Consider the following 22,573-nt stretch of genomic DNA (forward strand, 5'->3'; position numbering starts at 1 on the left):
TCTAGAAAGGCATTACAAATACAAGCAAACAGATGTCAATTTCTCAGAACTTTTAAATTCACTTATGCTCTCATAAACATATATTTTGTATATATATATATATATGTGTATGTATATATATGGATGTATATATACATTCATAAACATATGTATTAAGCTTCATATAGTTTTACATGTATGTATTTAGCCATTCACAGATACATGACTATGCACATAAATGATTAAAGTTTTTTATCTTTAAGATATATTTAACTTTATCAGCACATAAAAGAACATTATGTATTAAATTTACCTTCTTTTAGGAAACAAGCAAGCAAATCATAGTTATCTTGTGTACACATTTTTATTTCTCTGTATTCTTTTGAAATAATTACAAACTTGGGGTGCCTGGGTAGCTCAGTTGGTTAAATGTCTGGCTTTGGTTCAGGCCATGATCTCAAGGTTTGTGAGTTCGAGCCCCACATCAGGGTCTCTGCTTTCACCACAGAGCCAGCTTCAGATCCTCTGTCCACTCTCTCTCTGCCCTTCCCCTGCTTGCATGCTGTCTCTGTGTCTTTCAAAATAAATGAATAAACTTGAAAAACTAAAATAATCACCAAATTTAAATAAAATAACTACTTTGTTTTTTTAGACTCAAGAGAAAACACAAATATACCAATCCAATAACTTTTAGCTAGCTTATTTTTTCATAATCACACATTTTATATAATTTGACAACTTTTTTGTTAGGCAAAATAAACATAAATATACATGTATAAACATAAATATACATCATTTAACAACATTTGTATGTCTCAGTTTTTCATTCTGTAAGGAAAAAGGATAACTTAAAATTATATTTAGAGATTCTTTGGGGCATCTGGGTGACTCGGTTGGTTAGGTGTCCAACTCTTGGTTTCATCTCAGGTCATGATCTCACGGTTTGTAGATTGTTGAGCCCCTCATTGGACTCTGCACTGACTGTGAGGAGCCTGCTTGGAGTTCTCTCTTTCTGTCTGTCTCTGCCCTTACACTGCTCATGCTCTCTCTCATTCTCTCTCCCTGTCAAAATAAATAAATAAACTTTAAAACATAAAATAAAATTATGTTTATAGATTAATATTTGTATATTTTTCTTATTCTAAAATTGCTCAACTATCCAATGATTCTTTGTTATTTCAATTTAATATCAGTGTAAGGTCTTGATGTTAACCAAAGATTTGGAAATTGCAATTTGCACCATCATGTTAAGTCCTTTTGGTTTGTAGTGTCATCAGAAAAAACATTGTAGTACATAAATGTAGTAGAACCAGGGGCGTCTGGGTGGCTCTGCTGGTTGAGCATCCAACTCTGGATTTCAGCTCAGGTCATGATCTCAGGGTTGTGGGATGGAGCCCCACATTGGGCTCTGAACTGAGCATGGAGCCTGCTTGAGATTCAGTCTCTCCCTCTGCCACTCTCCTGCACTCATGCATGCTCGCTCGCTCTCTCTCTCTCTCAATAAAAAAAAAAAAAAAAACCTAAATAAAAACAAATAACCATAGTAGAATCAATAAGAATTCACAAGACTAAGTGCTTTTAAATGATACCCACTATTAAAAATTCAATTATTTCTATTTGATATTTTTATAATAATAAACAATCTAAAAAAATAATGATAGACCAGTTCTTGAAAAGTTATATTAAATCATTCTAATTTGCCTAAAGATTAATTTATTTATTGGGAAATCAAATAAGCTCTTTTTAATATAAGTAAACCTCGGTGTTCATGTATTTAAAAAATCAAGACTTTTGAATTTATGCCCAAACTCTAAGTGTGTAATTTTCTTTTCATCTAAAAGACTAATTATATTACACACCAGGTACACATTTTCTGCTTTGTTAAATTTTTGGCAAAGGAAAAACATATAAACGAGGTACAGTTAATCATTTTCCTTTTCATTTTTTGACTGTTTATCTGAACAATAGTCTTAGAATGTACATATAATGATAGGAAATGTATTAATGATTAATATTAATTTTAAAAATTTCCCAAGCAAAAAAGAAAGGAAGAAAGAGCAAAAATGAAGAGATGAAGGGTGCTAGCTTCAGGCGAATATAAAATCATGACTTAATGTTAAAGGTTAATTATCTTCTATCTTCAAAGACCAGTAGAGACTTAAATGGAGAAAAAACTCATTCACACACACACACACACACACACACACAAGTTATTATTCCAGATAGTTTAAACAATAACTCATATCCTTAATAATTCCATAGGGGTATATAATTAAAAATCTAGTGCTTATTAATCCCAGAAGTATGAAAATTCAAGAGGGGTTCTTGTGCATTAAACAGAGTAATCTCTCTATTAGACACACAGGACGGAGAGTCTCCTCATGAGAATTTTTCTCTTTTTGTTCTAATGTTTCTGTCAAATGAACAATCTTGTTCATGTCAAAATTTCCCCAGAGTGGCCACTGCAATTTCAGATTGTCCTTTGAGAAATTATAGCAATTACAGAGATGTGTACCTGACTTACAATATAAAGGGAGGGATGTGTGGTGTTGAAGCCTGTGAGACTGAGAAGACCCCATGAAAACTTAACATAGGTACATAGGTGCCTGTTCATTGTCATGTCTCTAAACCTACCAAAGAGCAGTCCGTCTAAACTGATAGCCACAGAAAAGTTTTTACAAGATTTTGGAAAGGTGACTCAAGGAATAATTTGTTCAAGGAATGCAGATAGCTGTGATTTCTGAACTCATTGTTTATTTAAGTCATGTGGATGATGAAATTGTGGGAGCAATACTTGTCCTCTTACAGTAGACATACTCTTACACTTAGCAGAGGAAGTCATGTTGAAAGAAATTTCCTTTCTCTCTGGATCAAATTGAATCACATAATCAAAGGATTCCTAAAGTGTTTTCTTATTCTTAAGAGGAAAAAATAAATAAATAGCATTTGGGAATGTGATGAAAATAAATTGGAGTTCAGACCTGATACTATACCTATGTCACTGTCATAGTTGGAGAGACAAGTGTCCAGTGGTCCCAGAATAGTGCACCACTTGCAGTCTAGGGTTGTGAACTTTGTTATTGAGGGTATTTTAATTAGATCTTTGCAGAATTTTGTGTTTGTTCACTGCTGATCCTCCAAAAGACCACTAGACAGTTCTGTTGATCAAGAGAAACTAATTCTCTTAGATTTAACATAGTAATGAAAAACAACACCTAATAGAGTCAGTCTTACTAGTGTCTCAGAAGGGAGAATTTATGGACGGATGTTAATATGCTCTAGAGCCTTACTTGTAGGGAATGGGTACTTGTAAGGTTCAGTTAGAGTTCATGAATAAAGCCTTGTACTGGTGGACATAATGGGATGAGAGTCTTAAAATGAGGTTGATGAACAAACTGTTATGCTTGGTAAATACTTATGTTAGTTGGTTCACAGTCATACTTTCAAGAAAAAGTACTTCATGGAGCAAAGAGGAAATTTATACACACACACACACACACACACACACACACACACATATATGTTTTTTTCTCAGTATTTTTAAATATAGGACAAAAAATTTGGTTCACTTGAATTCCCATCATCAAAGACTGAAATTCTAAAGTAATTTTTTCATTTCTTTACATTAAAAAATGTCCTCTCTCAGGTCCTTTTAAATGCAAACACTTTTGGAAAGAAAGCACATATATAGAAGTGAGCTTATTTTTTTTACACACTTGCTACAAAAAGGTTATGAGATTAATTATGAGTTACTGGTGACAGAGGATGCTTTTTTTTTTTTTTTAATTTTTTTTTCAACGTTTTTTATTTATTTTTGGGACAGAGAGAGACAGAGCATGAACGGGGGAGGGGCAGAGAGAGAGGGAGACACAGAATCAGAAACAGGCTCCAGGCTCCGAGCCATCAGCCCAGAGCCTGACGCCGGGCTCGAACTCACAGACCCCGAGATCGTGACCTGGCTGAAGTCGGACGCTTAACCGACTGCGCCATCCAGGCGCCCCCAGAGGATGCTTTTAAAACAACGTGGAAGAGGGACATCTGGGTGGCTCAGTCGGTTAAGCTTCCTACTTTGGCTCAGGTCATAATCTCGCGGTTTGTGAGTTCAAGCCCTGCATCGGGCTCTGTGATGAAAGCTTGGAGCCTGCTTCGGATTCTGTGTCTCTGTCTCACTCTGCCCCTCCCCGACTTGTGCTCTGTCTCTCTCTATCAAAAATAAATAAAATTTAAAAAAAATAATAAAAATAAACGTGGAAGACACAGAGGGACACTAAAAGTTGGAATAAGAAAGACTTTTGCCAAATTTAATTATTTCAATATTTTTTACTAGGTTTAAGCCCAGATAAATTTGGACCAGATAAATTCATCCAGATATATCTTTATTTAACTAAGAATATGACCAAGACATTCTTAATGTTCCCCTCAGCTTAACTGAACTTTAGATAGGCTTCTTCTTGACTATAGATCCCTGACCTCCTTTTACTTGGAGCATTTACTTCATAAAATTCGCAACAGTAAGTTCTTTATCTGCTTCTTTGAAATATATGCAAATCTACTCTCAGCCTCTGGCCAGTTTTAGGGCCCAGGAAATGTCTTCCTCAAGGACCTAGGAACTATTTCTTTCAAATGTAAACGTTGAAGGAGAAATGTAAATGTTAATATCCAGTGAGAGAGTAGGAGCCTAACTGCAGTGGGTACCAGTTAGCAAACACAGAAAGCCTCCTAACAAACCAAAACCCTTGCAAACTCAAGGATAGCTCAATGAATGTACTTTACACATTTCATTGATCAATCTCTCCTTTAATTTCCTCCAGTACTTTTTCCCTAGCTAATACCAGCACTTAAGATCTTTCCTGTCTTGTTTCAGCAAAGTTGAGTTCCATCTCTCTCTTCTTTTGAAATAGTTTTGAATAAAGTCTTTCTTGCTTTTTGAACTTAGGTGCAATTTTTACTTTGGTGAATACTTTTCTAAGAATCCAGATTTCTACATATCTTATAAAGAAGTCACTTGCTCCTATAGGTGAAGTCTCTTTCCTGATCTGTTTCATTAACAAGGGTCAAAAAATGGTAAATATGTCTTTTAGGTCTTAGACTTTCTCCCCTTTAGAATCTCTTTACCAAGTAACTCAACTAATATAATATAGAAGTAGAAAAATAATATATACAAAAATATGATTTTCCATGAAATGACAGCATTACTTAGTCATTTACTTATATATACAAACCATTTTGTGAAGTATGTTGTGAATATTGTTCGTGTAGCTTAAATTCCATTCAGCCAAAGTTAATTTTGAATGTAGTATTATGTTAGATACCTACATCAGTAATAATGAATTCCCATAAAAAGTATTTCCATAGGTTTTGGGGCACCTGGGTGACTCAGTCGGTTAAGCATCCAACTCTTGATTTTGTGTCAGGTCATGATCTCACCGTTGTGGGATCAAGCCCCACATATGGCTCCATGCTGGGTGTGAGCCTGCTTAAGTTTCTCTCTCTCCCTTTCTCTGTGTCTCTCCCTTGTTGCTCTTGTGTGCATACAGTGCTCTCTCTCTCTCTCTCTCTCTTTAAAAACAAAAAAGAATTTCCATAAGTTTTATTTCTTTTCTCCTTGGGAAGAAAAGATCATCCATTGCCAAGATTTTTGATTGTATTACAAGCCCTCATCAAACAAACATTATTTAATTATCAAGAATAGAGTAAAATCTTATTCCATTTTTATGTACATTTTTAATATTGGATGTTTGTGTAATTACAAATGTTATTAATTGATTGTCAATATTATTAATAATTGTAATATAATTATGTTTATTATTATAAGTTGATCATGATATATTATTAATATAATAGTAATAGTAATCATAGATAAATACATATAAGTGCTGAACTTTCAAGTAATTTCTGTTACTCTTATCTTGGGCATACATGAGTAGATTTCAACCATTCTTTCTTTTGTTTATCAGAGTCCCTTGAAAATTTGATGAAGGCTAGGAACAGTTTCCTCACAATAAGTTATGCACAATCACAATGTTTTGCATAAAATTTCAGAGGGTTGAGGAACTCTTTTAAGTAGATTTCTTGATTTCCCATATATTCAAAAATTAAGAAATCTTTTCTCTGGATGTGTAATGTGGATTCAGATTTGTATGTACCCACTGATAAAATTTACTGTATTATAAGTTTTTCTGAGAGACTTTTTCTTATGCCTAAATTTAATTATAGAAAAGTAAAATTTTATTAGAGGACTAGACTATATGAAAAGATGAGAGACTCTGTTGAAATATCAAATTAAGAATTTTTCAATTGCAGGAATTACTTGCAATAGTTGTTAGATATAGTAAATAATTTCAGTAAAGAAAAATTAATCATCTTCAACATATAATAAAAGAGTCTTAACAAAGCTTTCAATGTAATTTAGGTGTTCATATGATAGCCCTTACACAAAGGATAATATTTTTTGAAATATTATTTTGAGGAATATTTACTAGCCAAGTTTTCTTTTAGTTCTTTCACATTTTTCTAAATCCCAGAAATAATTATTTTGAAAATAAAGCAAAAAATAAAAGTGTATATTTATAGGAAATAATACTTTGCCATAGTCTGAATTCTGCACTATTATTCCTTGTTGTTAAAATATTGTTTTCTTTCTAAGCTTTGATTATGTATTATTTAGTGACCTAGATTGTTAATAACTAAAAATAACTCTTTAGTGTATGATATTATTCTCTTCATCATAAAACAGTAAAGTATGCATTCTTTTGTATTTTTCAGTAGAAATAGAGAATTAAGCATATACAGATCTTCACAGACTCTAGGCTTTGAGTGTGTTTAGGTGGTAGTGTTTACTTTTCTTCTTATATTGTATTGAATCATCCCAAACTATACGGAAAAGATGCAAACAAACAAACAAAAAAGCTATAGAAACCCAATATTTGAGAAGCATTAGTTCTTAGAAAATTTGCATGAGCCAAAGGATCAATCTATGAACTCTTGACTAGGCCCCTGAAACAAACAACATAACCAAATGGAAGATGGGGCAGGTGTTACAAGTGGAGAAAATAAGTGCAGAAGCTGCTGTCAGAGATACAGGGTCAAAGTCTGAATAGCAAGAAGGGGGTAAGCATATAAAATGTCTCTGTCCTGAGGCACTATATTGACTGTGCAGCCTAGTCTTCTTCCACTATTTTGAAAACCCGTGTAATTTACTCCCTGAAAGGAGTTTAATAGGACTGTGCATGCTTTTTATTTTATTTTATTTTATTTTATTTTATTTTATTTTATTTTATTATTTTATTTTATTTTATTTTATTATTTTAATCTTTTTAGAGAGGGAATGTGTGAGCAGAGAGAGAATCTTAAGAAGGCACCACACTCAGTGCAGAGCTGTTCACAGGCCTCAATCCCACAACCCAGAGATTATGACCAGAGCCAAATTCAAGAGTGGGACACTCAACTGACTGAGCCACACAGGCACCCTAGGACTGTGCATGCTTAAATTACATTGATAAACATAATAATATACAAGTACAATATAAAACATAACACCCCCAAAATGAATAATCCAATTAAAAAATGGGCAGAAGACATGAATAGACACTTTTCCAAAGAAGACATCCAGATGGCCAACAGACACATGCAAACATACTCAACACCAATGATCATCAGGGAAATACAAGTCTAACCACAGTGAACTATCACCTCACACCTGTCAGAATGGCTAAAATCAACAACACAAGAAACAACAGATGATGGTGAGGATGTGGAAAAAGGGGGACCCTCTTACAGTGTTGGTGGGAATGTAAACTGGTGCAGCCTCTGTGGAAAACAGTATGGAGTTTCCTCAAAAAGTTAAAGATAGAACTACCCTACAATTCAGCAATTGCACTACTAGGTATTTACCCAAAGAATACAAAAACTCAAAGGAATACATGCACTTCAATGTTTATAGCAGCATTATCTACAATAGCCAGATTATAGAAATAGCCCAAATATCCATCGACTAATAAATGGATGAAGACGATGGGCTTTATATACATAGAGTGGAATGTTACGCAGCCATTAAAGAAATAAACTCTTTCTATTTTCAATGACATGAATGGACCCAGAAAGTATTATGCTAAGCAAAATAAGTCAGAGAAAGATAAATGTCATATGTGGAATTTAAGAAACAAAACAAATAAGTAAAGGGGGGGAAAGAGAGAGAAAGAGAGGCAAACCAAGAAACAGGTTCTTTTTAAAATATTTATTTTTTAATTTATTTTAAGAGAGAGAGAAAGAGAGCACATGTATATGTGGGGAAGGAGCAGAGAGTGAGGCAGAGAAAGAATCCCAGGCAGGCCCCACACTATTAGTGCAGAGCCCCATGCCAGGCTCCATCTCAGGAACCATGATATCATGACCCAAGCCTATATAAACTTGAGCCAAAATCAAGAGTCAGTCACTTAAACAACTGAGCCACCCAGGCTCCCCAAAACAGATTCTTTTTTTTTTTTAACGTTTTTATTTATTTTTGAGACAGAGAGAGACAGAGCATGAACGGGGGAGGAGCAGAGAGAGAGGGAGATACAGAATCAGAAGCAGGCTCCAGGCCATCAGCCCAGAGCCCGACGCAGGGCTCGAACTCACGGACCGAGAGATCGTGACCTGAGCTGAAGTCGGACGCTTAACCAACTGCGCCACCCAGGCGCCCTGCAGATTCTTAACTATAGAGAACAAACTGATGTTTGTCAGAGAGGAGGTGGGTGGGGGGATGGGCTAAACAGGTGATGAGGATTCAGGAGTGCATTTATTGTGATGAACACAGGGTGAGGTATGGAAGTGTTAAGTTACTATATTGTACACATGAAACTAATATAATGTTGTATGTTAACTAACTAGAATTAAAATACAAACTTTAAAAAAAGAAGAAAAATACAAAAAATATTGTAAAGCTTATTACAAGAAATCAAGAAAAAATGTGCGTGTGTGTGTGTGTGTGCGTGTATACAGAACACAAGAGGGATTGGATTTTAGAATAGGATTAATTGTATTGCTTTCATAATTAAACCGAATCAACTAAAAGGAATTCAAAAGTAAACAAGATAATGGAAGACATGCACATTCAAACTGTCCAATACGATCTCTACAAAACAGTACAGACCAACAAGGAGTAAAAATAAAATCATTAATCACTTGTGTTTATGTATATTCCACTTCTGGGTAATTTGAAGTTTTGGTATTTTGTATTTTCTAGTCATGTTGAAGAAGGAAAATTTGTGTATTGTATTTTTCTATAGTATATCAGAACAATTGGTGAATTTTAATAAAATTTATTGGTTAAAATATATAAAAGTTAATCTCCAATTTGATAATTTTGCAAAGTAATGAAAATATAATATCCTTGTTTATAAAAATGACACGCTAATGTAATTGAGGATAAAGTGCAATCACAATAATAGTATGTTCACATATGAATGTACATATACATATATTATTATACATATATATATGGAGAGAATAATAAAAGTGCCATAAAATGCTATAATTATTCTTATGTAAATGCTAATTTAACTTTAACTTTGTAGGCAAATTCTAACAGGGCCTCTTTAAGAAAATTTACAACAAATACCCTCTGCATATAGAAAATGATTATGCATTCAAACAGTGAGGGATAATTTTTTTTTTCTAAAGTATAAATACTTAGACATTCAGACAAATATAGAGAAAGCTTAGAGATTGATTTTGTATTTTAGCCATGAGTTAAGGGTGAATTGCATTTGAAAAAAAAAAAATCTATCCATGTCAAAGAGATGGTCTCCTTCCCAGTAGACTAAAAATTATTAAGTGATATGAGCTCCAAATAGAAAAATGGAGAAACAGATTATCAGTTGACTCTTACCCAACAGACTAGATCTGTATAAATCATTTATCTATCACCAAAGGACTAGACCATGAAACTAAACTTCTAATCATTGTAGCCATTGATGGGAAATAAGTATAAACAGCGTAGTTGGAAAAGATATGCTTGTGTTTAAGCTGTCCATGAGAGTTGCACTTCCCTGGCAACAAACTTTACGTACTCCTTAAGGTAAATACATTGGACATGTTTGTGGAAGACCTCCAAAATGGTTAAAATGAAATATATTTTTAAACAGGTAAAATTATGACTTCCATGCATATATGAAATAAAAATGTGTTAAAGATTTTATTTAATTCATTTCTTATAAGGGATACATTAAAATGTTATATCAATCCAATAAATGAATGGATGAATTCAATGAATGAATTCAATAAATGAATCCAATAAATCACTCATGAATAAAAATTATTTAGGGATACAGAAAACAGTTTTTCCATGGATATGGTTATTAGTATAATGCTATTTCCATCACATCAGTTAACATGTAAGCTACATCTAAAAATTTTTTTAAAAAACTTTAACGTTTATTTATTGTTTTGAGACAGAGAGAAACAGAGCATGAAGGGGGAGGGTCAGAGAGAGAGGGAGACACAGAATATGAAACAGGCTCCAGGCTCCGAGCTGTTAGCACAGATCCTGATGCGGGGCTCGAACTCACAGACCGTGAGATCATGATCTGAGCCGAAGTCTGACGCTCAACCGACTGAGCCACCCAGGCGCCTCTATAAAATTTTGATACAAATTACACTAAGATATTTTAAAACAATTGAATAATAGATGTTGATTTATTTTACTTTATACAATTTATGTATTCTTGTCAATAAATAAACAATATGACTTTTTAAAACTGATTTTGATATTAATCAAAACAGTTTATTTTACCTTTGCTAAAGGAATACATGAATTTAATGCATAAAGGAAAGCATGAAATTCAAACTTTGAGATGATTGTAGTATTGTAATGTGATGAATATTTACAAAACTCTTTTTTTTTAAATACTTTATAGATGCATGCAAATGAATGCAATTGTTTGACTGAAGAAGGCAATAAGGGATATTGGTGTCTATGTATTCCAAGATGGCCTGGAAAAACGTCTCTGGAAAATACAACTGATTATCAAGAAAGTGGGTGTCAACATGAAGCTATTTATAAAGATGAAATTAATAGATCCAGGTATTTATGAATCATTTGAACAAAGAATATCATCTCCTTATCAAAAAGTTATAATTGTACTGATAAGCCATAATTGATTTTTTAATGATTCAACAATTCCATGCATTTCTACTGCTCACCAAGAAAAGTATACTCTTAATTACCTTTATGAATTTCACATAACCCCCTCCCACCCCCCTTCTGGCAAACACAAGTTTCTTTCCTATATTTAAGAGTTTTGTTGGTGGTGGTGGTGGTGTTTGTTGCTTTTTAATAAAATTGTTTATTTATTTTTGAGAGAAAGAGAGGGTGGGAGAAGGCAGAAAGAGAGAGAAAGAGAGAGAATTCCAAATAGGCTCTGGGCTGTCAGTGCAGAGTCTGACATGGGACTTGAACTCAGGGACTGTGAGATCATGACCTGAGCTGAAACCAAGAGTCGGATACTTACCTGACTGAGCTCCCAGGTGCCCCTGTCATTGTTGGCTGCTTTTTATTTTGTTTGTTTCTTAAATTCCCTATGTGAGATCATATGGTATTTGTGTTTCTCTGACTGATTTGTTTCTCTTAGCATTATACCTTCTACGTCCATCCAAATTGTTGTAAATGGAAATATTTCATTCTTTTTTATGTCTGAGTAATATTCTGAGATCCCTCTCTCTCTCTCTCTCTCTCTCTCTCTCTCTCTAATGCCACATCTTCATAATCCATCTATCAATGGACACTTGGGTTGCTTACATATCTTGGCTGTTGTAAATAATGCTGTACTAAACACAGGGGTTCATATATCTTTATGAATTAGTGTTTTTGTTTTCCTTAGGTAAATACACAATAGTGGAATTACTGGATCATATAGTAATTCTATTTTTACATTTTTGAGGAATCTCCATACTGTTTTCCAAAGTGGCCGCACCAGTTTGCACTCTTACCAACAGTTACATGAGTTTTCCTTTTTCTCCACATCCTTGCCAATACTTGTTATTTTCTTGTGTTTTTGATTTTAGCTTCCTGAATTATTTTATAGTAATTAATAATAATATTTTTTGTGTAAAATGATTGTTATTTATATCTCAAACATATGCATATGTACTTATTATATATTATTTACATAATGTACATTATATTCTATTATGTATAACAACATTAGCAACAAAGGAAGGACGAAAGAGCGACAAAAGAGAACAAAAGAGGGTAAGAAAGACATGTAGTAATAAATGTTCTGTATCACACAAGAATTAAATTAGTATCTGTGGTATATTAAGTATGTGGTAGATCTGGTATGTTAAGGTATATATGGTAAACTCCAGAGCAACAGTGAAGAAAATAACTCAAATAATGTAGTAAAAACAGCACTATAGATACTAAAATTTGCCCCAGAAAATATTTACTTAATACAAAAGTAAGTAGTATCTGAATGGATATATGAAAAAGACATGAGATAGATGGATAACAAAAAGGAGAATGGCAGACATAAATAAATCCAACTATATTAATAATAACATTAAAGTAAAATGGATTAGCCAAAGGCAAAGGTTTTCAGGTTAGATAATTTCTGGATAAACATAGTACATACCATCCATAGGAGATACATTCTACATTTAAATGTACAAATGGGTTGAAAGTAAAAGGATAAAAAAATATATAGCATTCAATCAGCAATCATTGAAACTTGGGATATCTATGTTAATATCAGACAAAATAGACTTTAAAAGAAAAAAAATGGTTATTGAGAAAACAAACAACTTTTATAATTATAAAAGAATCAATACGAGAAGATGTAGCAATTATAAACATATACGTACTTAACAATAGAAATTCAAAATACATAAAACAAAAACTGACAGAATTGAAGAAAGAAATGGTGAATTCAACAATAATAGTTGGAAACTCCAATACTACACTTTAAGTAGTGGATGTGACATTTGGTAGATGAACAAATATATAAAACTGAGGAACACTACAGATAAAGTAGAACTAGCAGAGAGCTATAGAACACTCTATTCAGCAACAGCAGAATGGCATTCTTCTCTAAAGCACATTGAACATTTTCCAAGATGTTAATACTAGCTGCAATATATTTAAAAGGATTATGATAATAAAAATATATTTTCTAACTACAATGGAATAAAATTAGGAATCAAAAACAATAAGCTATTCAGTAAATTCATAAATATGTGAAAATTAAATAATATAGTCCACATATATCATTCAATCAAAAAGAAAATACAAGGAACATAGAAAATCATTTGAGATTAATTAAAATAAAGATATGGCATGCCAAAATTCATGGGATATAGACAATGCAGCATTTTTTTTTTTCAGTTTATTTGCTTTGAGAGAGACAGAGTGAGCAAGTAAATAGGGTAGGGATAGAGAGAGAGGGAGAGACAGAATCCTAAGCAGGCACCATGCTGTAAGCATGGAGCCCTATGCAGGGCTCTATCTCACAAACTGTGAGATCATGACCTGAACTAAAATCAAGAGTCAGATGCCTAACCGACTGAGCCATCCAGATGCTCAGGTGAGACAGTATTTAGAATAAAAATTATGGCTGCAAATGCTTACGTTAAAAAACAAAGAAGATCTCAATCAATATCCTCAACTTCCACCTTAACATAATGGAAAAGGAGAAAACCAAATCTAAAGCAAGCCCTAGTTTGCCTCAGTGGCATCTGTACAATTCCCTGGTGTTGCTGCAGGGAGGGAGTGTCTCCGCTGGCCTGATCTTCTTTCTAATCACCTTCCAGGAGTCATCTATGTGGTTAGGACTGGTGGGCCAGGTGAGTCAGTCACATCTGGAGAGGTCGGTGGTACTAGAGGTGGTGAGGCCTTAGGACTAGAGGCAGGCTCCAGCGGAGTTTCAGCAGCCAGGGTGGCTAGAGGCACAAGTGTCAGTGAGGGGTACAGTGGGGCATATGACAGCGGGGTTCCCTCAGGCTTCTGCAGCAGTATAGGTATTTCAGTTTGGGGCCAGCATTTGGAGGAAGCCATGACATGAGCCATCATAACGTTACAGTTCTCTTCAATACAGACTTTTAGCCAAAGTGGCTGGGATAAGACCAGTTCTTGCCAATAGGCAATGCAAGAAAATTGGTTGGAGTGGCCTTGATCCCCCACAACGACCCTCAACACTTGGCCAACTAGTTCCTTATCAAGTGAGCCCTTGAAGGGGCAGCCGACCCTGAAAGAAGGCCAATTTCACAGAATGTCCAGAGTTTTCCAGGAGTTAATTTCACACCATAATCTCCTGAATATCCCTTTATGAAATTCCTCAACATACACTCTAGGGGAGTCAGCGTACTCTGCTTTCCACCCATTTCTTACCCCTAATGGATAACTTTCATGCACAAGAGATGAAAAAGGGGGAAGGGAGGGACTAATTTATTGAGGATGCATACTCACTTCTTCCATTTCCAACCACTCTCCTCTCAGAGATATTTCAGGTGCCTCTTAGCATTGATGAGTTCAATATCAAGCCCTGATCTGAATCAGACTCCTACGGAAGTCTGACATGCTCTAAGCCATATCAGGTCGCCATGGAACCACCGAGGATCAGGACTCAACACTTTGCTTTGGCCATTGGTCAGGTCCAGGTGGAACCTTTCCACTGTCCATCTCATTTGCACAGTTACACAGCTACTCCAACCTGCTGCCCAGCACCCAGTGCCTTAGAGTTGCAGTTTCATTCCTTATGGAACTACTCGGGCAACTCTGGGAGGTGATCAGGCTCCCCTTCTGTCTCTTAGGGGCAGGTCTGCCAAAAGAACCCAGGTTCTTACCAGTCTGACAGGTGGCACTCCCTGAGCTGGTTCCTGGGCCTCACAGTTTCTTTTGTGCATCCCAGCCTTCACCCAGCCTGCCAGGCTAGTCTCCTACAGATGAAGCAGTTCACTAGCTTCAGGTGAGCTCGCCTCTCCCAGTGCCCTGAGGTTTGTACCCTGGTGACAAGGGAGGTGAAACACCGTTTCTGCCTCCCAGGTGAGCCCCCATGAAATGTAGCATAAGTCAGACACAGAAAGTTGGGACATTGAGGTTTTCTTTCCAGGAAGCAGCTTTATTTTGTGCCAGCACGGGCTCAGCGGGCTAAGACCCAAAAGGCTGAGCCCTGAACACAGAAGGGCAGAGGGAGGGGGGTTGCCTTTTGTCCAATGTTTGCTCCTTTGTCTCCCATTTATGGTAACATACAGTTTGAATAGGTGGTCTATGTCACAGAGTTGAGGAATGTTGCAAAGGTGCACATAGCCAGGATGCCTTCCCTTGTCTTGAGGTTTATACCATATTCCTTAGGGAGTTCTACCAGAACACATCTCATGTTTATTCTATATCATTTAGAAAGTAAATATCTTTTTAAATTGCTAAAATAAGTATTATTTTCACTTTCTAAACATACAAGTAATTTGTGTTATAGCAATGAATTTTCTGGCTTTCTTTCTGGGACCTTTAAAATAAACTCGTTTCTTTAATGATCTATTTTTTAAATTTTCACATTTTCCATGTAATGCTAAATATAAGCAAAACACTATTTTTCAGTTATAAGCAAAAGTTTTGTTTTAAAGTGTAAAATCTAAAAGTATATGATAAAATCAAGTATAGTTTCAAAACCTGTTTCTGTAGCGTTAGGAGGCTTCTATAAATACAGCTTTAGGTGACTATGCCACAGAAATATATTTTGATCAGGGTTTTTCTTAAGTTACTTCTGAACCAGGAAGTCTGATGATTATTAATTTCTAAGACTTTTAATGTTTGCTATGATATTGATGACTTTTCTAATTAAAGAACTTGAATGTCTTGTTTTGTGTTTATTTTTAATTTTTGGATATGCCATGAATACTTTTCTGGCTTCCAGGCAAGTTTTGTTACATTTTAGTCTCAGAAAAAAAGAAAAAGAAAAAAAAAGAAAGAAAGGAAACTGAACTGCATATAAATATGGCTTACTGTATGTGTGCATATATGTATGTATTGTTTGTTTATGATTAGTTTTGAACCACTAAACCACATTTCTCTAGTCGTTGAATCCTTTTGTCTACTGAATTTATACACACACACACACACACACACACACACATATGTATGTGTATATTAATATGACATATATATGTATAATTAATATAAGACACATATAAGTGTATATAAAATACATATATCAATATAATGCATAACATAATACATATAACATATGTATATATGTAAATATATACATATATACATATATGTGAATGTATATATGTGTATATATATATATTTGTTGTTTGTTTTGTTTTGTTTTGTTTCTTTTTATTGTGCTCTGGACAGTGTGATAATCTTGTGTCTCTAAATTTTAGAGTAAAATGATATAGAGGTCATTAATTCATTTAAGCAATTCTAAAGTAGATATCATTGTGTTTTCTGTATCCATGCCAAAAATTAATTATAACAAACTTCATTAAAGGAAGCACTTTTGTATAATTAATTTTCAACTATAGCATGAGTTGAAACTTAGCTAATGTATACACAATTATCTTTGACGTGTCTTTTTTTTTTTCTTTTAGGTGCAAACCAATGCATATGTTATGATATAAAGTCAAAGTTTGACTATATTATAGCTTCAGGCTCTATGACTTTTCATGCTTTAATTTCATATGTCAAACAATAAAAATGTATGCATGTTATATGATTTTGTGCTACCTGGGCCAGATTTTTTATTTTACTTCATTATATCTAAATAGCTTTTTATAGGTCTAACCTTTTTGCATTACTTTTGAAATTATCTTCTAAGACTTGGAATTTCATGAAGCTGTTTATTCAGAACCTTTAAGATGACCTTTCTCTTGAGCATAATTCAATTTTAAAATACATTTGATGGTTATATAGTCAAACAATATTAATGGAGCATCCACTGTATATAAGGCATATGGATCCTAGTCTTAGCACTTAGGGGAATAAGTAGAGTGATGTATTTAATTTCTTCTCTTCCAAGAATACATTTCCCGTTAAAACACTAAATAATGAAAAAATTTAAATCACAGTATTTATAAATGAGACCGTATTTTCAACAGACATGTTTTGCTTTGTTCTTCAATCATATCATTACTTGTTTCAAACTTAAGTATAATTCAAATTGGCTTATTTAATAATAAAGTTAGTAATACATTCATGAAATCTTTTAGTCCAATTTATTTTCTCAAAGTAAAAGTACTATGAAATTATAAGAACACTTAAAAATTATAAATAATATATGTGGGCCATTATAATTTTCCTGACTTTTTTTTTTAACAAAACTGATGTACTTGTCACTGAAAAGCTTTCAGTTTAGTAGCAATTTATCTTTGCACTGGGTATCCATATATACATGTATATCAGCATTTAAATTTGTAGTATTAATTGGGATGAAAAATGTTCCAGATACTTGTACAAGACTGGGTGAGTGCTTTAGTAAACTGGAGAAATTTATTTAGGTCAATGATTTTCAAAGAGATGCTTTTGCATTCTGGGGACATTTTGGAAATTTCTAGGGTCATTCTAATATTCAGTATAATTGGCTGAAACAGCTGTCATTTAGCAGGTGAGTGGTAGATAATGAATGTTATAAATTTTTCAGCGCACAGAATAGTTCCATGAACAACAACAATAAAAAGCATTCCATGGTTTATACCATTTTCAAAAGTCCCAACATATATTAATGTGGATATAAAACTTTTTTTATAAATATCTGAGCCAGTGTCTTAACTCTATTTTACATACTGACACAAAATATTTTTATAAAATTTTAATAATCATTGGATTTTCCAGGAATGAAACTTTCACGTTAATCAAGTACATATTATGTTTTATTCAGAAGTTTATTAGAATTTGTTACCCATATTGAAAAATTATATCATTCTACTTGAATTTCTAATAAACTACTATTATCAGTCTCCACTTATAGCTGCCAAGTCCATGTTCAATAACTTTATTTCAAGCAAACATATGCACATATGATATGACTGCTAGCAGACTTACCTTCCCAGTAATGAACACATGTAATCCTCTTCTATGAGATATAGTACTGATAATTTTACAGATGAGAAAACTAGGGCACAGTAACTTCTAAATAAGTTAGAGAAGAATTAGAATCAGGGTTCCCTTTCCAAGGCCAGTGCTTTGAATATATCAAAGCATCAACTATACTGACTGCCATTAACAATCTCAGTGATCCTTGGCAAATTGCATTAAACAGATAAATTTTTCACAACTACAAGAAGAAAGATTTGAACTAATTGGCCTTTAACATTCTTGCTGGATCCAAACACCTACCATCATATAAATTTATGAGTGTAATGACTTAGGTTCAGTAGGTTAATTTTCATTAATAATAACAAGAAAAGTAATTTGACATTGCTCTTCTCAACTCATTGACATGTTTATATGATTATCTTAAGTGCCCCTTGAATAGTTGGCAAAGGATACTTTTAGAGGGACTTTTTTTTTTAATTATTTTTTTTAACGTTTATTTATTTTTGAGACAGAGAGAGACAGAGCATGAATGGGGGGAGGGCCAGAGAGAGAGGGAGACACAGAATCGGAAGCAGGCTCCAGGCTCTGAGCCATCAGCCCAGAGCCCGATGCGGGGCTCGAACTCACGGACCTCGAGATCGTGACCTGAGCTGAAGTTGGCGGCTTAACCGACTGAGCCACCCAGGCGCCCCAGCAAAGGATACTTTAAAATCACAACACTTTACTTTAGACCAAAGATTATCTCTGTGATTTATGTTTCTTCATCACCTTATGCATCCTTCTTCTGATGCTTTTTATGCATGTATGTACAATATTCAAAGGAATAAATGGGCGCATTTTATACAGTGTATAATTGTATTAAAATGGCATATCATAATCCACTTTACCCAAGGTGGTGCCTAGCATATAGGGAAGTATGTTGAGAAACAAGAATGGATGTTCAGTGTATTTAGGTCAATGCCAGTCATATAGAAAATGCAAACATATATTTATGGAATTAATATAGAAATGAATGGATACTATGAATAAAAACTATTATTAATTAAAACCCATGTCTAGGGGCGCCTGGGTGGCTCAGTCGGTTAGGCGTCGGACTTCAGCTCAGGTCATGATCTCAGCCTCGTGAGTTCAGGCCCCGCGTGGGGCTCTGTGCTGATAGCTCAGAGCCTGGAGCCTGTTTCAGATTCTGTCTCCCTCTCTCTCTGACCCTCCCCCGTTCATGCTCTGTCTCTCTCTGTCTCAAAAATAAATGTTAAAAAAAAATAAAACCCATTTCTCATAGGCATGAGATTAAATACTTCAAACTTGATTTGTGCCTCTCAGCCTATCCATAGTGCTGCTATCGGCTAATCATGCCTGGGGTGTTTGGCACTCACCCGCCGGCAGCCTAGGTCTGGGACACTCACTTCGCCGCTGGGAATGCCTGCGGCCTACAGCACTTGGGCCTATGCTAACTTCTGAGAGCCCTCGCAAGTATTTCCACAGGCCAGTGTTGCTACAAGACTCTCCGGGTGGTTTTTATTATTTTATTATTCTTATTATGCACCTCAGCAACAATTATCAGGAAACTTTGAATTTTTTTTTTTTTTTTTTTTTTTTTTTTTTTAAACCACCGGTTCTGGCCGGCACAGGGTTCGCTTCTGGGAGAGGTTGCATCTTAGGTAAAGAGAGGGCAGATCTAGAATTGTGGCTTTTTGGGGGAGGTGAGGGTGGTATCTAGGGATTCTTGAGTTCACTATGCTGGTGAATTTAAAACACACCAGTCAGCGGAAATTAAAGCCTGGCGAGGGAAAAGCAGAGTCACGCAAAAGATCAGTCGTCTAGGTCAACCAGTTCTTTCTAAAAAGGGGAACTTCCGGTGGGGCCTTAGTTGTGTAGCTGGCAGTGTGTTTATTCAGGATAAATGTCTTTGAAATGAATGCCTTGACAAAAGTTTATTGCAAGCACTTATATTGCAATCAAAGAAGCTAATTGTCAGCAGAAGCTAATTTGTCACACTACAAAACAGTACTGCAAATTTTTACATAAGTCCTGACGAACACAGAGACACTAACCTTGTCATTTAGTCTCACCAGAGTTAATGACACTGTCCTAGGTTACATAGAAATTAAAGTGGCAGAACCTGTATTTGAGTCTACCTCTGTCTTTCACCAAAGTTCTTTTCACTCATTCTGCACAATAAGGCAAAATTAAGTTTGCCAAGTATGGACATTTTCTTTCTTTTTTTATTTATTTTGAAGGGGGTGGGGCAGAGAGAGGTAGGGGAAGAATCCCAAGCAGGCTCCATACTCAGCGTGAAGCCCTAAGTGGGGTCTATCTCACCTCACTAAGATCATGACCTCAGCTAAATCAAGTCAGATGCTTAACTGACTCAGTGACCCAGGATGGATATTTTATTTTCTTTTCTCCTCTTTTTTTTTTATAAGTTTATTTATTTATTTTAAGAGAGAAAGAGAGGGAGAAAGAGAACTCCACGTTGTCAGTGAGGAGCCTGAAATACAAACTGCAAGATCATGCATGACCAGAGCCGAAACCAAGAGCTGGATGCTCATCCAACTGAGCCATCCAGGTGCCCAGTATGGACATTTTCCATAAGAATATATAAAAGTGTGCCCACAACCATATTTATTGTATTGCTATCCTGTGTATTTAAGTACATATGTGATAAATATTTAAATTATATGACTAATTGGATTTTGTGTTTTTGCATGTTGCAGATGCAGCTGTTCTCTTGGTTACATGGACCCATTATGTATCCTCAATGCTGAGGATTACTTAGGAAACCAGAGTACATCAGTGCATGGCCTCTGCTTGGTCCAATTGCACAAGTGCAACAGTGGTCTGCAAAGACATGGAAGAAATGTCTGTGAAATAGAAACCAAAGATTGTAAATCTGTGCCCTGCAAAAATGAAGCAGCCAGTATACATTTAAGTGGCTATTTCTTCTGCAATTGTGTCCCAGGATCTACAGGCAAGTATTTCTGAGAACTCAAATTCTCTACTGGATAATGTTAGCACATTTATTTAATGTATTTCAAATGTAGCTAATGATTAGTACTGTAGGCTGCTTTCTCATTTAGCAAAGTAACAATATCTTCACTTAGAATAATAGGATTGTTTCTTTGGGCAATTACATTGCTGACTACGCAGCCTTGGCTCATGCAAATGAGGCTAAAAAGTCCAGGCTGAACCATAGAGAATATGATATATATGTCAAAGGTCTGTGGAGAAAAACAGGCAGCCATAACCTCCCAATAATTTTCCTAAACAGCTTCAGTATTGCCCTTCAACCTCCTCTTTGGCTGCCTAAGCATACTGAGTGCTTGCATTAAAAATAAAACTTAGTTTCAGTATTTTCTCAGTCAGTTTAATGCTCCATTAGTAAAATTAAAAAACTCCATAAAACCACAAACATACTTTATCTTCTGTAAAGTTATATAGGATGACATTCACGTTGGCTGTGTAGTAATAAGGCATCTTTTGATATAAAAATATCAGAAATTAAGCATTCAAATTTATATTACTTGAGGATTTTATGCTTGGTCTTACATTAAAATAATTGTTAATAATTTCAAAATTTCTTTAGTTTAATTGCTTTATAAAAAGCAGTATGGAGGCCACACAGAAGAAAATAATATTGTCACTTTTAAACCACACCTAATTTTAAGCAAAATAATGAAAAACAGTTTTGTGTAATTTGATATCCCCTTTTATTAAGCAGACCCAACTAAACATTATGTGGATTTCCATCTTAAAATGAAAAACATTTTCCCTGTTTGATATTTAAAGTAATATCCTGAAGGTTTTGGAGTTAATTTAAAAAGATAAGTTCCAAGAATGGAATTGGTGATATTATTGGAATAAATGTGTGGCCATCCAGATTAGTTTTTTTTTTAAGATGAAAATATATTTGCTGTATAAATTCTGGTAAGCTTGCTAAAAAGTTTGTCTCCTTACTTGACATTTCACATTTCAAACATGTTCTTAGTAAAAATAAAATAACATAAAATGTGCTAGCATTGTTGAAACATAGGTATCTGCCTTAAGGGGAAAAACACATATATACACCTGTTTTGTAAACATAGAATGTCCTCCAAAATTCAGTGAAAATATAATAGTAATCAACTAACATAAAATGGAATAAAGAATGGAATTTAATTCTTCTTAATACCATTACTAAGAGAAAACGTCCTTTGATATTTGCATATTCTGTGTGTATATGTACATATGTATATGTATGTGCACACATAGTGAGCATCCTATCATTTTGTGTATCAATATTGTATATTGGCTGTAAATTATATGATCATTAATTATGTATTTTATATATATATATGTTATTATATATGTATGATCATGAACTGTGTGTGTGTGTGTGTATATATATATATATATATATATATATATATATATATAATACAATCTAAATAGTTCAACCACATGTAATACCCACCATTGGTGAGTATTATTAGGAAAGCATGTATCTTCTATGAGGTCTGTTTCTACTGAATTATAAAGAACTCTGTGGGTTTCCTCATATCCAAATATTCACTTCTACTCTGAAACTCTTCACACAGTGAA

General features: G+C 34.4%; 1 protein-coding gene across 1 annotated transcript in view; it reads left to right on the plus strand.

Moving 5' to 3' along the window:
- LOC109248191 (protein eyes shut homolog) overlaps positions 1-21,855 on the plus strand; it is a 372,922-nt gene extending 351,067 nt beyond the window's left edge. The window contains exons 9-10 of the mRNA XM_019417648.2: positions 10,878-11,044; positions 20,710-21,855. Of these exons, the coding sequence (XP_019273193.2) occupies positions 10,878-11,044; positions 20,710-20,977 (435 nt within the window). The 3' untranslated portion in view covers positions 20,978-21,855. The remainder of the gene's footprint in view (positions 1-10,877; positions 11,045-20,709) is intronic.
- The last annotated feature ends 718 nt before the right edge of the window (positions 21,856-22,573 follow it).

This window comes from Panthera pardus, unplaced genomic scaffold, assembly GCF_024362965.1.
Source record: "Panthera pardus isolate Hobbes unplaced genomic scaffold, ASM2436296v1 HiC_scaffold_17, whole genome shotgun sequence".
In the NCBI taxonomy this organism is placed as follows: Eukaryota; Metazoa; Chordata; class Mammalia; order Carnivora; family Felidae; genus Panthera; species Panthera pardus.